A 16,715-nucleotide genomic window follows, 5' to 3' on the forward strand; every position below is an offset into this window, starting at 1 on the left:
AGATGATCAAGTCAGTCAAGTTTCAAATGGGATGAGTATAAAGTTGGAAACGTAGTAAAGGATTAAAAAACAAACAAACCCACCAATAGTAAACAGGATGGGGAAATATGAAAATGTTACGAGATGTTAACTGATACAAAGCAGCAGTTACATAGGACAGCGAGGAAGAGACAGAAACCAAATGAGGCCAGATGAAAGAAGAAACAAACTGAAGATTTATTGAAGGCAGCAGAAGATGCAAGAGACAAGAACAGAATGGCAAAAGGGGGGAGGGGGGGAGCGGGGCACATACAGAGACACTTCTGTGTTCAGATAGGTTTAATGTCTTTGTGTTACAAAAGTTTTTGTTTTTGCAGCTCAGGAGAGCTTGTATAGGTCTGTACTGTTTTATCAAAATATACATGTTTTGAACGTAAAGTGGATATAATCCAAATGATTTTGTGGTACAAAAACATGAATATATACAACCATCAACCCCCGCTTTCATACAATAATCCCACCCCGCCCCCATATAAAAAAAAAAGAGAAAAATAAAAGCTTTGAACAAACATCGAAAGGCATAAATCTTCTACTGTCGACATCACAGATAGGACTGTAGTTCAATTAAGTATCTGTTCTAAAGCGTTGTCTACCAAAGTAGGCTCTTTGTAAAGTCAATCAAAAGGGGTACAATATACAGTATATGATGTTACGCAAAAGATAATTTAACTTCATGTGATTTTTGTCCAAGGCATCTGAGAAATGCAAACAAACAATAGAGATAACTGAAGCTGTGTGTGTGTGTGTTAAACTTCAGGAATGTGAGTCTGTAGAAATCACAACACTACAAAACAGCAGGGGTAGAAGATACTTTGGTCCTTAACAGCAATAACCGTCTGTGGCTACATGAAGCTTCGTTAAACCATGCATATTAATCTTTTACAAAAATAGAAACAGAGCGCATCTGTATCTGGTCCAAGATTACCGTGGTCAAAGCTGGAGAAAGTCGTGCTTTGAGGCACACAGGAATAGGTGACGTTTTAAGACTTGTGTGATGGTGCCCACTTGGACCGGTCATTCTGGAAAAGTGCACTACACGACCTGACTGTGGTGCTTTTGGGACACAGACAGGGAATGGGGGTGAGCTAGCTCACCCTGTTTATCCTGAATTTAAGAGAAAAAAAGTCAAAGGTACACTGGGTTTTTCCAACACAGCCCGAGACTGTCGTTACTATCAGCTGACAAATGCCTCTGAGTTGCCCTCGTGGGTAAGATTACCTGAATGAAATGGGCTTAAGGCATCTTTGCAGACAGGTAAGAGGGGAAAAACCTGAACGAGAGGCAAACAAAGTCAACTTCAAGTGTTTTCCAATTCAAAACACAAGGCACTGTGCTGATAATCAAACCCAGTGGCTACCTATTAAGCTTCAAAGTGATACACATGTAAATTCTAAAATAAAAGAAAAGATAAATGAATATATAGATGTCCACATACAGATGGACATAAGGTTAAATGAGGCCCCGTACACCACTGTCCATCCTGATAAAAGGACAAAAGGGATATGAACTGGGACTAAAGGACAGGCAGGCTGGGTACAGCTCTACACCTGCCACCATACAGCTAAACAGAGCTACATCACCTAGCACGGATATTAGGCATCTATTTGACTTACATTCATAGTTTCTACATACATATAATGGGCTATATGCGTACAAATTCTGATATAAAAATTTGCAATTTTAAGAAGAAACTGGAGTCTGAATGAGCCACTTTCCCCTATTCCTTTCAATGCTGGTATATACCAAAAGGCAAGACAGTTTTTTTTTTTTTGAAGCCACATCTTTTCCAAATGAAGCCAGAACGACGCTTAAGGCAATCTGGTTGGGGAAAAGTAAGGCACAAGACTGTAGCTGAGAGGAAAGCCCCCTCTTGTTGAAATGATCTCAAATAGTGGTATGGATCCCCTGAAGCATGAAATCGGGTTTTTTAAGCAATGTTAAAATGAATACAGATACTAGTATGTTAATTGTCGGATGGTCTCTGAGCCCCAAAAAAATAATACAAAACAAATCCTTAGTCTCAAACTATTTCTGACTGGCCGAAACGATTCAAAGTGGCATTTGAAGAAGGCACACAGATATAAATACCAAACCAACTCTAGTCAAAGGAACAGGAATGCTGAAGTGTGTCTGTGTGAATAGGATTCATCCACCTAAGCGTACATCTGCGGTGGAGGTGTAGCTTTTTCTCCTAACGAAATTTGGTCTAAAGTGACAACTGATCAGCTTCCCCTACTTTACCTCCAATATAAGATGCTTCATTGCAGAATTTTGCTCCCTTGTCGCATTTAACAACCGCTAATGTGACGAAAATTAACCAATTTGAGTAGACAACCTATAAATAAGAAGCACGATCTGATTCCACTTACTGATTCCTGGGTCCAGTGTGGAGCAACTGACATTTGTTCACTATATTATTTGAACTTGCATCAGAATCTAGAACAATGCAAGAAAAAAAACCCTAACGTTTTCACATTTAACCACATTAATAGTACAGGGAAAAACAAAATGTTCAACTGACAAAATCCATCTCACTGTGATGCAATGAAAGACCTAAGTCAATTGTAACAAACCCATTAAAAAGCCCTAGAATCACCTTGAGCTAGCAGCGAGAAAAATGGTCATATTGGATTTTTTTTTACAAACGAGAACTGACCAAATCCAAGCAGGTACAAAACAAAAAAACAAAGACTGATTTCAACATATGTTGGTCTTTTTACATATAATGACATGTATCAGTGCTCCATTAAGACCTACAAACCGCTATGTGTAACCAGAATCGGCCACATCTGTACCCCAAACCTCAATGATGGTAATGACTTAGAAAGGGAGCAATATTCTGGAAAGAAAACAACTATAAATTATGTAATGGTGGCCGTTTCCACTGAATGCAACTTTGAGAAAAGCAACATTCAGGTGGCGATCGAACTGGAGGGAGAGAAAGCAAAAGGCACTCAGATGGTGGACTTTGAGAAAGACACTCGTAGGTGGTGATTCTCTCCCAGATCGTGGTTGTGGAACTCGATCAGGGACTCGATGGCCTCCTCGACTGAGCCCATCTGGATCAGTGCCATCTTACGGTCTTTTCTGGGAATGAAAACATGCCTCATTTAATAACATACTTTCCACTTTTGTGTGGGTTTCTTTCCACTTTGCTGGAATATACTCAAACTACAAGGGGATTTACAGATGATAAAAATGTTAATGATTAAAAAAAAAAAAAAAAAGTATTAAAATACTTGTCTTTGTAAATTATGTACATATGGCTGCAGGACTTACTGAAAGAACTTGAAGGCCTTGACTGTGGCTCCTGAGCTGGCGAAAAGCCTCCTGAGGTCATCCTCTACAACAGAAGGTCTGAAACCAAGAACGAAAACAACAATCAGCATTCTTTACCTCTGCATACCGTGGTATTGGAAATATAGTTTCACACTCTAAATATACACAAAATCTGTCACAATCTTAAAGGGAAAAGAAAAAAAAAAATCTTAGGGCATGGCATTGAAAATGAGACTCTTGCAGCAGCACTCACGGTATGTTGGAGAGGTGGAGTGTTGCAGAAGGTGGAAAGATGTTGGAGTAATTTTTGGAGCCAGGCTTCTTGAAGCGGTGCAGCGGTGAATTGCTGTAGTCCTTTGTGAGGCCCTGGTCCTCGTGGCCTTCTCTGGGCAGCTGCACTGTCGTGTGCTTGGACAATGTCACGCGCATGGCCCTGCCGTGAAGCCGCTGGCCGTTCAGATGGCTCATAGCTGCAAAACACATTTGATCAAAAATTTTTTTAAAAAGTCAACACTTTTGTCGAAGTGTGTCTACAAAGCACTATGCATACACAGCTTGGTTCACTATACCACTTTAGAAAAAGATTAGTCATGACTGATTAAAACCTTTTTCCTCTGCTGGAAGCAGGACTATCAACAGAGACATGATGCTTATTTTTAAGCATTTTTTTTTTCTCTGTATAGTTTAAATTTTTGTTGTGATTGAACGTTATTCTTACACTTCAGAGCAAAAATTGGAAATTGATTGTATCTGTAAAACTACGTTCTTTTTAATCCACTTTCATCTATATTTTTGCAATTCTTTTTATTGCCTCAGTCATCAAACACACAAATACAGTATATATGATGCAACATATCAACACATATGAGGCAATATTGGTTCATGAAGACCTTTCAAGTATTAAGATGACAGAGGGATAAAAAATAAATCTTAAAATGTACAAAAAGGAACCAATCAATTCTTTCCACTTCAAAGATAATATTTACCAGATCAATTCATTTATCTACACTGGGTACTAGTTTCTGTAGCCATGTTTTTGATTAGGACTTTTTATATGCAACCAGTCATATTCTAATATACTTTCTTCCGACACTCAGATTTCATAAATACCAATTTAAACTTAGTTTTTGTTTTTTTTTTTAAGTGTTCACAATGCTACAAATTTGCAACTAAAACAGGATCACAGGTGCTCCAAAATATATCAAAAGGGTTGCCTGCTTGTTCCCACAACATCTCCACTAATCTGTCTGATTTGAATAGAATTTCTTTTGGGAATGACAACAAAAATAGCATCTAACAAAATACTAGGTACAAAATGTGGAGCTTTTCATTTTCCACCGTTGCTTGACAATCGCTTCCTATTTGTTCAGTGTAATTGTCATGTTGCCCTAATTCTTGATTGAACAATGGATGCACCCTCTGTTGAGTGAGTTGAATCTCATGTAATTTCAAGACTTTTTCTAAGGATTGTCTTCATGTGCCTCAGAACTACTTCAAGGATTTATAAAGCACTTAAATATTCTGTGGACCAATCCAATCCAAGTCCCACAGGTTGGTTGGTCTCTCTCTCTTTTTTTTTTTTTTTTTTTAAATCTATGATCTTGTTTGTCTTCTACTTGCATTACAAAAATTGTAATGAACTAATAACATGAATTATTACAATCTGTGGAGGTGGCCAAGCAATAACAAACGCTTATCACTGTACTAAACTAGTATTCCTTTTCCCAATTGATCTCTAACTTAGTAACTAAAGAGTACAACTACTAAGAGCATAAATTGGGCCACCTTTTAATAGTCTTTGAGGAATGAAAGAGGTAAATGGCAAATTATTATATCAGTTTTAAGTATTTTTTAAATAATCGTAGTGTCTTATATCCCCTCTTAGCTTCATAAACACGTTACATTGTATTCATGTTGAATTGCAATTGGTCATCAAGCAGATCATCCTAACTTTCTGACAGTTGCAATTTTGTCTCCATTGGTTTTTACCCATTACCAAAGACACCCCTATATTTTTTATTTTTGCCTGAGACAGTCCAAAATTTCAAAGTCTATAACCAATCTTACGATACTTTGGCAATGTATTCATCCTGAAGAATCCAATGCATGAAATAAAATAGGACCAATGGCCCTGTAGCTTACCAGCCAAATTAAAAGCTTTGGGAAATGTATCCAGATGCCATTTATTATCACCCAGTTATGTGTATTTATTATATTACAGAAATAGCCCATGCTTTGGTCATATTCCAATCAGATCTGTAAAAAATTCAAATTCCAACATGATATCATTGATACTGATTTATTGGATCAACCCACTTCCTATCTGTTATAATGGGAAAATTTGTCAAAGTCACACCAAATCCAGAATCAGATCTGGATGGAAATAATTTCAATACCTTGTGTTGACATCATCATAAAGAACCTGTACACCAAGTTTGAAGTCAATCAGAACTGGAGTTTGGGAGAAGACGATGAATGAAATGTTTTCCCCATAAGAGCCCATGTTAAATTTTCTGTAAGTTCCCGGATCCAGAAGAAGATCCTGATCAGCATATGGCCGTTATTTTTTGGTCATCTCCCCATCAGGGCTAGACTGTAGAAATTTACACTGGATATCATTTAAATTTATTGAGTTATTGCATCGGTCCACTTCCTATCTCTTACAATAGGGAAATTTTTCAAAGTGGCACCAAATCCAGAATCAGATCCGGATCCAAATAATTTCACTAACTTTTGCTGACATCATCATAAAGTAGCTGTATACCAAGTTTGAAGTCAATCGGAATTGTAGTTTCGGAGAAGAAGAAGATTGAACGTTTTGTAACGGACGACAGACGTCGCCACCGAATGCTGCATGACGACAATAGCTTACGGCCTGTTGGCCGGTAAGCTAAAAATTAACAGTGGTAAAAAAAAAAACTGCATCTATATCCATCTTCCATATAATCTTTTTTAAGCCATAACTTCTACTCCTTTCTGAAATTACTGCTTTAATATACTTGTTCATGGTAAAGTAAATATTCTGAAAGGTATCTATTCAAAAGGTAGACCTCTCTTTTCTGCTTGGTACAATACAATTATTTGAGGGGGAAAAAAAGAAGATCAAAGAAAAGCGAGATCAAAGGAAGCAAATAGTGTTTTTGTGGGGCATGAGTGTAGCTACCTAGCTGAGCCTGTGTGCCATCAGACATCTGGATCAGAGCATTCTCCTTTTTATTGAACAGGATCTTCACTCTCATCACATCGCCATACACACCTAGGGAGGAAGAGGGAAGTGTCATAACGCAAGTACACCACACAAATAAAAACAGTCTGAGACAAGAGTCACACAATCAATCACAGCAACAAAAAGGAGGTAAAAAAAATCAGATATTATTACTCCAGCTACTAAACGGGCACTTACTAATTGATAAGACTAGTCTATTGAATTTCTGATGAATTCTGAATCAAATCTCTAACCCTACACAGGTCCTTTTAGGCAAGTATACAGATTCTGACATCTAAAGTGGTTAGGCTTCAAGAAGGGGAGACAGTAATTTGAAGGTAAAAATCAAAGTAACAAAATGAGTGGTTCTGATAGGTTTTTGATTACCTTACAGGGAAGAAAAAGTCGATACCTTAAGAGACATGCAAGAATAAACTAAACATGCACATACCTACATTAGAGTAATTGAGACACTGTAAAAGAACAATATGGTGACATAATCCCAGGGATATGTCAGCTCACGACCACTAAAAAAAGCAGCAGCATTTCATGGCTTTATGCACTATTTCATGACTTCAGGCTTCCTGCGAGAGAATTAACCAAACAGCATCCAATTGTACTATGCAGGGCCAAATGAAATGCACACTTATGTACTTCCTAAGGATGGTGCTTCAGAATTTAGATCGGTTTCCTGCTTCATTCCCGAGCAAAATGATCCTCAGGTTTCTATTTAGTGGGGCAATATTTGCATTGAGGGGCTGTGCTCTTTGAAGATGAAAAATGTTTTCTGCTCATGGACTGTAACCAGAGCTGCTTAAAATTAAATGAAATGCTGCAGCTTTGTTGAAGTGTTCTCACCTTACTTTCCTCACACAAACCCACAACAACCAAAACAGGATATACAAATCCCCAAAAACAAACAGATACCCCCACCCTTCATAGCCCTGTTGCCTGATGACAAGCCATCAGTGGTTAAAAAAATAAAATTAAGAAAAAAAAAAGCAAACATCATGAGACAAGACATGCCCACCTTGCCGGGTAACAGTAGTCATAAAAAAGGAGATGAAAGGATGATAACGTACCGAAAAGAATAAAGAGGCAGTGTGGCGTAACGCTCTTTAGAGACAGCAGGGGGAGCAGCGGGGCAGGGGGCCAAAAGGGGAGAGGGAACAGGGGACAGGGGAAAAGAGACGGAGCGGAGTGGAGGACAGTGGAGTGGAGTCGGGACATGTCCGCAGGCCACAGGCAGCGAGGTCCACAGGAAGGCCACAGTACCATGGAGGAAGGAGAGGCATGAGGGACAAGGAAAATGTCAAGGACAGGAAGGAGAGAAGAGGAAGAGTCGGACAGTGAGAGAGTGGAGGTAGAGAAACAGATGAAAATGTCAAAGAAAGATGATGGCAGAATATTTGAGAGACGTTGGTCCAAAGAGGTGCCAATGTTGTGTTTTTGTTTTCAATTGGTGGATGGTGTCCAAATTACAGACAATGGAGAGGGGAGATAGAGGATTGGTTGGGTGGGTAAAGGAGGAGTGTGTATAGAGGTAATAGGAGTGGCAAAGGGGAGGAGGACAGAGGGAATAATTGGTCATGGGGCGTGCAGTCAGTTGGCAAGAGGGGTTTTAAAACAAAAAAAAGAGGAAGAGATGGACAGAGACAGAAGAGAGAGAGAGAAAGGAAGTAAAAAACAAGGTCAGTACACAAAGAAATGTAGTGCTTCAGACAGTAGAATTGGCTAAATTAAAATGCACTGTCACTATGGGAACACTAGGAGAAAAAGAAGAGAAAAAAAAGATTAACAATGAAATACAGAAAAAGGCAGAGACAATATGTACTTTTAAATGACATGTGGTGTTTGTTTATATTATCTACAATTTAGCATTACAATTAAAACAATCAAATCTGAATGTAAGTTTCAGTAACCCTATCCTATCAATACTGTTCTTAAAATTAACATACCTAATAGTGCTGACTGCAACTACTGTAAATGTAATGATTATGAGCGACTACTTACACATTCTGCACACTATGCATAGGTTACAAAAATACCACTATAATGGACATGATGTGATTCTTTGAGAAATACAAAATGAAAAAGTAATATTGTCTCTCCGTCAACTCAAGAATGATTTCAACTAATGGACAAAAAATGAAGATATGAAATGGTAAGTTTTTTTTAAAAAAAGAAGTTAGTGTTTTGAATAAACTTAAAATTCACAGTGAGCAAAGTGGCAGGTCAGAAATGCAGCAGGTTTGGTCAAACACAGAGAGGTCCTGAAAGAGAAGAGGTTTTTGTCTAACAATTGCCTCATTTAAAATATACTCCAACTAGTCACCACATGTAGATGGGCGATGAGGGTAAAACACTGGACTTCTTAAACAGATGGATCCAGTACCAAGGACCATGGTGTAAAAACAAATGACGCTGTATTTTCCATTATTGTTTTTTTATGTTGCTCATCATAAGCACTGACAGAGACATGATGTAAACCTGTTTGAGCTTGGTTCAGTGTACTGACCTCAGGGTTCAGATTGCTGACCAATAAGACGTTGTGTCCTCCGGAGGCATGGAGCCCCGACAGTCCAAGTCGGCTGGCTGCCGCTGCTGCAGCCGCCATGCCAGTGTGTCCCACACCCAGGGATGCAAGAGCACTAGGAATTCCAGGCACTGACAGACCTACAAAAAATATTCATTATTTGGATTTCTTGATCATGCTACTGAAGGAAAACCGCGTTAAAAATGGTAAATATTTGAGCCACAGGCCTGACACAAGGTTCTTGTACTTACCTGCTTGCTGAATAGCAAACGTTGGGGGGAAAGCATGAGCTCCACCATAAGGAGTGGCTGAAATAATGCCTGGAGCAGCTGTGACAGAGGAACATGAGCATGAATAATGTTTCAACACCAAATGCATACTTATAATAGTAAAATGGTTAAAATAAAAAAAAAAGATTAAAAAAAACAAAAAACAAAACAGAACTGATCAAGGATATATTCAAGTAACTAAAACTTAGAGATGCTTTTTAAAAGACAACATTACTGTAATCAAACACATTCTTTACGTTGAGTCTCCATCTTACCAAATGCTGCAGCGGCCATGGTCTGGTGGTCAATGGAAGGCTGTGAATCTGCAGTGGGGAGGTCTGGTCGAGTGTAGTCCCTGCTCTTGTCATTGTTGTACTTGACATTGAGGCTGGTGAGCTTCGAGAAGCTGATCCTCAGAGTGCAGCACGCATTGTAGATGTTCTGTCCATCCAGAGACTAAGACAGATGATGGACCATTAAACGTAACATAATGTATAAAGCGTGTTTTGCACAGGTAACAAAGTATCCTGTTAAGTCCCTTAAGGGTTTACTTCACAATGGTCTGTTTGATCACATAGTTACCAGGTGGCAGTAAACTCAGGCAAAAACAGTAAGATGATCAACACTGGATGTACTCGTCTTACCAGTTTAGCATGTTGGGCTGTCATGCCATCAGCATACTGGATCAGAGCTTGGAACTGGTTATTCTTGGTAAAAGTGATGATCTTTAACACGGTGCCAAACTTTGAGAAAATCTATGGAACAGAAGACAGTATTAAGGAAATACAAACCACTGCTACTGTAACAATCTGTTGAGCACACGTCTGCACAAGTCAAAATATGCCCTTGATGTTCCAGAGAACAATTTAACTGATATGTAAAAAGTCAGCAGAGTTCATAACTCAAGGATTGGCAACTACATGAAATACAAGCTTGAACATTAACCCTGTGAAAAACAGAATGGCACAACACAAACCATAAATGATAAATGCTCACTGTACCTGGTGTAGTACATCCAGGGTGACTGGGTAGAAAAGGTTTTCCACTATGACTCTAAGTACAGGGCTTTGGGCCGTCGCTCCTGCCACACTTCCTGCATCTGTGGCAATAGCCATGCTTCCCATTCCACCTCCATGCAGAGCATTGACTGCCTGCAGAGCTGCCTGGGCACGCTGAGGAGAAAAAGCAGAGGGAGAAAAATATCCAGTGCTATTAATTAGCATGCAACATGTACAAACAGCTACAATTTAGTAACCGTCACACAACATTACACTGCCTTCAGAGAATCAAAACATTCATTCCATTCACAAAATGTATGCATTCAAAATTTAGGCCAAATTTTAAATCTCTGTGTCTTTGAGGGACTACATGTCAAAGTAAGCAAAAAATAACTTTTCAAGTTGACAGCATTTGTGAGAGAAAGCCCTTACCACTTGGTTGGGGGAGTTGTCCGTCTTGAGCTCCTTATGGGTTGAGTACTGCATGTAAATGGGGTGGTTTCTGATGACAGGAGTGACAGAGGAGTAGTAGCTCACCATAGTCTGTGCACACTCCTCACTGTTCAGCTCCAAGAATGCCTTGAAGGGAAGAGCAGAAAAACATGACAAATTTATTCACAGCATTATAAATGGTCAGGTTCAACTGTGCTGATCTTTATGTTAGTCTTCTTTCCTGTATCCACTATTTGTCAAATAGTTTGAAGAATAATCTCTACCACTCATCATACTGGGTATATTTTAAACACTACAAGCCACATTTGTTTAAAAATGAAACTTCTTGCCGTTAAAAACAAGAGATAAAGAAGAGATTCAATGACTTCCTTCGGGAATTCTTAACAACTAATGTTCCCTCCCTATCAAATAAACCACAGGGAAGTGATAAAAGGGCCACTGTCATCATTTTCATATGAGGATAAAGGCCTAGAAAGCCGATACCCTACTCGCAGACTAAAGAGAAATGTCACACAGCTCTAGTCATACAAGTTTGGTGAGCAGACCAGGATGTAGGAGTCCTTACCTGGTTTTTCCCTTTGAGCATCAGCAGATTAGTGACCTTCCCAAAGGGCAGTCCCAGGCCAATAACCTCAGCCTCATTTATGTCGTTGGGCAGTTTGCGCACATGGACGACGCGTGACGGAACACCAGGGCTGCGGACGTCACCTTTGAATTTTTTGCTGTCGTTGCCATTGGCTGCAGCAGGAAACAGAAGCAGATACAATCAGTGGGGGAACAGAAGGCTCTAGTTCTTTCTTGAATAATGGATTGCTTGTCATGGCAACACAAACAACACAGGCACGACAAGCACTTCAATAAAAAAAAAAAAAAAAGGACTCGCCCCTCCATGGCAACCCCCCTACCTGAGTTCATGATATAGGGTCCGTTGGATATGCAAGAAGAAAAGAGTTCGTCGGATCCCCTCTGCAGAAAGAGAAAAAAAAAAAAAACAATGGTTCACTTCAGTGCACCTACCAATGAGGACACGGCACGGCAGGTGGAGAGCACAGCTCTCATATTACCTGGGCCATTGTGTGATAAAGCAGGCAGGAAGTAATCTGATAACCAAAAGAGGATCGAGCAAACAGAGTTGAGAAGAGCTTCCATCTCCTTACTTGGAAGACTTCACTGACTTAGCTTGCAGGTACATTTAAATTCCCACCGTAATTATGTGTCCTAATTTTAGACATTCATGTTTCATTAATTATAGGGCATAATTTCACACTCATACATTAAATGAAATGCTGCAGCTTAGTTATTTCAGAAGACTTCTATACCAGATTATGCTCATGCAGGAACACCTATAAGGCTGACCGACATCAGTCAGCAGTCGTGGCTGTGCAGCAGCAAACCACTATGAGCTATCATCTCATTATTCACCATTAAAAGAAAGGATAACATACTGAAGCCCTCTGACAAGATGTGGATACTCCCAGGCCACACTAGTTTACTGTCCTCTGAAACAGCCTTCTCTCAACTCTCTCTTTAGTAGATATAAAGTGCTGTTTCAGGGCTGTTCGTTTCTGTGTGTGTGTTTGTGGTTGTGTGTGATGAAGTACAGCAGTCACAAGAAGTGGCTCAGCAGCCTAAGCTCTACAACACTCTACAATGAAGGTCCTGTTCAAGCTGAGACTAGGGGCATTGTTACACGGCGGCACACACACATATTGAGCCTGGAGGACTCTCTGGGAGTTGAAGAGCCCAGGGCAATTTAACATCAACCAGTGATACAGGTTTACTAACATTCTACTGCACCTTGTGAATCAGTCTTAGAATATGCAGAGCGAAGGGTTTTTTTTCCCCAGAGTGCAGTCCACTCACAGAGGAAACAAAATAAGAAACTCATCTAAGAACAAAATACATTTTCAAGAAAGGGTGTGGGATTTGTGGGCTGTATGTTTGCTGTGATTCACAACATTTTGTCCAGTAGTGTAAACTCTCCTTTGACTTCCAGATGGTTTGGCTGACTCCCACACAAGGCGAACACAAACGGGGTCTGCTTAATTCATGACTTAAGCAAAAAGAAACATTCCTCTCTTTTCCCAGTGCATTGAGGATTCCCTGTTTTTTGAGAGGGGGGGCTATTTCCTTGGAGAATTGGAGAATCTTCAAATACTTTTTCAAATGGAATACATAAAGCAATTAAGACAGCTAAATTCTCCTCTCTGTTGCGTTATGGAAGGCCCTAAAGAGAACTGCAAATCAGCCTCTCAGTGGGTATGCAGGCGAGTGAATAAACTATTAAAAATGTGACAAGAAATCAACCTTCAAAATAAAGAGATTGTAACTTATAAACATGGCAAGAAGAAAATATGTAAAAACAATGTTATTGTGCGACACACACATGTGTCATGAGAAATGAAGGAAGTGGCTCCAGTCCGACTCCATGGTTGTGGGCGAGGAAGAGCAGCAAAATATCAGGCCTGCTTCCAAGGTTTAGCTAAACTTCCTCCTGAGGACTGATGATTACTGTTCCATGGTAGGGCTTGCTTTCCCTCTCCCCCAACTTCCTCATTCTAATAATAGCCAGAGCTAAGACAGTCTACAGTGCCAGGCAGGAACATTAAGTCAGACACAAAAGAGGGGATTGTGTTACAACTGACACAGGAACGTACCTATAGCTTTGACAAAGTGCATGAGAGTGCTCAACAAACCTGAAAGTTCAGGTACAAAACAGATGAAAGAAAACTGCTTTTTTTAGGGTCTGTTAGTTTACTCCAACATTGGTCCAAACCCTTTTTACAAAACAAACTCACTAAATGGGCATCAACTTGTTCGATGCTTTGTTTTCTCACAAAGCTGACAGAGTAATTGTAACCTTCAGGGGATCATGACACATTGCTGGCTCACATGACTAATCTTGTGCGGCTTCCTCTCACTTACAATAGCATAGGCCTACCTCAGACTTCACACTGAATAGAGCATGGAGTTAAGGTAATTTCCACATCTCTGTACGCCAAACAACACCTGGTCTGAATGCTTACTCTGAAGAAAAATTCGAGGGGCACAAGATCCTGCAAGCTAAATGTATCTGAAAGGCATCACTGGCTTTGAAATTATTTTGGACTCTTCTGGGGGAAGGGACAGTAAAACTCCAGAGAGAGGCACAAAGGAGAACAGCACAGGTACAGACATGTTTGTTCACTCTGATCAGTCTTTGCCAGGAAAGGGGGCAGGGAGTTGTGCCTCACCAGGGGGCTGGAGGGGGGGGGGGGGGGGGTTGGAATGCGACCACGGAATGCCAGACACTCTGCCCAGACGGAATAATTACAGATTCCAGCAAGGCAGCGCTCCATAACTCAGCATCATCGTTACCACAGCACATTTAACCCAGAAAACAGGGAAAGTTATAAAAAAAAAAAAAAAAAAAAAAAAAACAAGAATCACACTAGACGTTACATCTACAGTCTTGATCAGCAGCTGTTAAATGGTGCATTGTTATTCATTCATGAATAACAAGCCTTCTGAAATAAATAGAGGGGGTGGGGCATGTCTTTCCTACAGGCGTGTATCAGAGTGCTTGTTTAAACAGTGTTAAGACCTTTGGTCGCGAGATGAGGACATTTGCGGGAGGATGGTTTCAGTTGAAAGCTGAGTTCAATTACTCCACCTCCAGCTGCCCCAAGCCTTGTTCCCAAGGATTACTCCACAGGTAGGCATTTTTATTAGGAATGTAAATTAGCAACCAGCAGTTTTCTACAAACACAGTTCTAATTCAACAAGGCTGCACAAACAAACCTGCAGATACAGGCTATAAATTCAGTTATAGAAGCATACAGAAACTCCAGCTTGAGCTTTAAATGTAAGAGTGGACAAGATTCAGATATGTTAACATTCCAGTAAGGCCAACAGGCTATTACAGAACACAGAAAATAAACAACAGGAAGTTTCATTTCCCAGCCGCCACAGAACACGTAACAGGAAAGCATAAAGCCCCACCTCAGATAATCTATTCTAAATTGATTTTATCAAAAGATTCTGTGTCCGCGAACTTAAGAGTTTCTGCAATCTGTGTGCAGACCATTCAGTCGTATTTCATAAATCTTTGAAAGTGGATCTTGCCTGAACTACACACAAGACAGCCCTCAATAGCAGTTCTGTAATTATAGAGGAAGCTCTCACAAACTAACAGACTAAGCATCCATGGCCACACTGTCGCACAGTTCTTTTCCATTCCCACTATTGTGCGTAAAAATATTGAAGCCTGTGGCTCCACAAATTAATTTAGAGCAGCTGTGCACAACGAGAAATCTTTCTATTAAGTTGAAAAAACACGAGTACAAAGGAAACCATCTTCACCCACTACGTCTTGAAAATCAAAAACACATACACAAACAACACAACTAAAAAGGGCTACAGCTACAGTTAAAGGTAAATGCAAACAATATCTCTGAAAGTTAATAAGTGCTTGCAACACATTTTTTTCATTCTGCAATTCCTATCTGATTAAAAAAAACACCACAAAAAAAGGAAAAAGAAAAGAAAAACAGAACGTAGGGGAAGCAGATATTGCTTACCTTGGTGCCAACTGATATGTCATGGACACTGCTGTAAAAAGCGAAATAAAATTTGCGATTAGAGAGGAAATGAGGTAAAATAACACATGATGAATACTCAGATCCTGCTCGACCATTGAAACAACAAAGCAGCTGTACAGTCAAAGCTACAACGACTTCCTTATTTCACGGAAAGTACATTAAGGACCATATAAACTCAAAGACAATTGTAGATATCAGTCATTTAAATGTAAAATGAGTTACTTACTCAATTTCAGGGACGTAGCCGGATCCCAGAGGGTACAAGTCAGCGTCTAGGCGGCTGTAAAGGGGAAAACAAAAACAACAAGCTTCAGTGTGGGCACTTGGCACGACTCATTAAAAAGCATCTGGACGGATTTTAAGTGCACAATGCGTATTTTCTCGACTCGAAAGGGGCAGCCGCACAGCAATCGAAGTCTTCCAAACAGTCGGATTAAGGTGATCCAAACACGACAGAATGAGACGATACAATATTATCTCTCCTACCGTGTTTCGATGTGCAAGTAGAAAAGTCTTTAATTGAATCAACGTGAGAAATTCAGGCCAGACATCTTCAACATGGCCCTGATACTCCACAGACAAATGAATGCGGAAATGAGACACGTTGCTTTAGCTAGCGCTCGAGTTCCCGTGAAACCAAGTTACCAAGATACAGTTAGCCAGTGTTAACTAACCTATGTAACACTCCGCCAACAAAACTAGTCTAACGGCTCTATTTACACTTGGTTCTTCACTTAAATCCCGCTGAGCAACGTTTTCAGTCCTTCTTGTAGACATAAAATAATAATAAGCCTTGGTTTAGACGATTCCCGTAACTACCGTTTGTTAGGTACCGCGTCAGCTAGCTGCGGCTAGTTAGCTTGCGCCCCTGCTAACTGTTGCATGTTTTGGTGGAGGAAAAAAAAAACTATTTCAAGTTAACTTTCCCAGTCTAACCGCTCTGCGAGGCACTCGTCGCGGTCACATCGTAGTAACTAAACAAACGGTGAAAACAAGGTATTTGGCAGCCCCTTTGACTTCAGTTTTAAGTCTTAAGTGTGCTTCTTTTTCACTTACCCGTCCATTGCACAAGAAAAAAACTGCAGGTCTGAAGCGAAGGTAGGGCGGCACACTTGCTTGATTTTCTTACAAAATGGCTGAACACACGGAGGCGAGCGCTGATTAGTCCGCGCACTTCCAAGAGACAAAACCAGGCGGGGACAAGCATCTGTGAGAGCTCCCATTGGACAAGACGCCCATCATTTGGGGGGAAAAAGAAGGCCGCGGCAAATTTCCACATCATATCCGTGACCAGTTTAGATTTATACATTTATTTTATGTTGTAAAAGGTAAACGTCGAAACAGTTTTGTAACCCA

General features: G+C 40.1%; 1 protein-coding gene across 3 annotated transcripts; it reads right to left on the reverse strand.

The window, feature by feature from the left end:
• Nucleotides 1–192: 192 nt before the first annotated feature.
• LOC115414008 (polypyrimidine tract-binding protein 1) lies at nt 193–16,511 on the reverse strand. Of its 3 annotated transcripts, none has more exons than XM_030127180.1 (16): nt 16,416–16,511; nt 15,586–15,639; nt 15,339–15,366; nt 11,685–11,745; nt 11,345–11,517; nt 10,759–10,905; nt 10,330–10,500; nt 9,973–10,083; nt 9,604–9,784; nt 9,311–9,388; nt 9,042–9,199; nt 7,606–7,639; nt 6,482–6,574; nt 3,572–3,788; nt 3,319–3,396; nt 193–3,126 (listed from the first exon to the last, which is right to left on the reverse strand). In XM_030127180.1, the coding sequence occupies exons 1-16, from the start codon at nt 16,421–16,423 to the stop codon at nt 2,994–2,996; spliced, it is 1,725 nt and encodes a 574-aa protein (XP_029983040.1). In that variant the 5' UTR covers nt 16,424–16,511; the 3' UTR covers nt 193–2,993. The 3 variants fall into 3 exon arrangements, with proteins under 3 accessions (XP_029983040.1, XP_029983039.1, XP_029983041.1); XM_030127179.1 differs by having other exon boundaries at nt 15,339–15,369; XM_030127181.1 differs by lacking the exon at nt 16,416–16,511 and adding an exon at nt 15,846–15,983 and having other exon boundaries at nt 15,339–15,369.
• Nucleotides 16,512–16,715: the final 204 nt, after the last annotated feature.

The sequence above is a fragment of the Sphaeramia orbicularis genome, chromosome 22, assembly GCF_902148855.1.
Source record: "Sphaeramia orbicularis chromosome 22, fSphaOr1.1, whole genome shotgun sequence".
NCBI classification, from domain to species: Eukaryota; Metazoa; Chordata; class Actinopteri; order Kurtiformes; family Apogonidae; genus Sphaeramia; species Sphaeramia orbicularis.

Coding starts and splice junctions, on each gene's coding strand:
- LOC115414008 (XM_030127179.1), bottom strand. Junction 10,501..10,758: donor ACAACTCCCCCAACCAAGTG/GTAAGGGCTTTC, acceptor TTTTCTCCTCAG/CGTGCCCAGGCAGCTCTGCA. Junction 3,397..3,571: donor CTCCACCTCTCCAACATACC/GTGAGTGCTGCT, acceptor TCTTGGTTTCAG/ACCTTCTGTTGTAGAGGATG.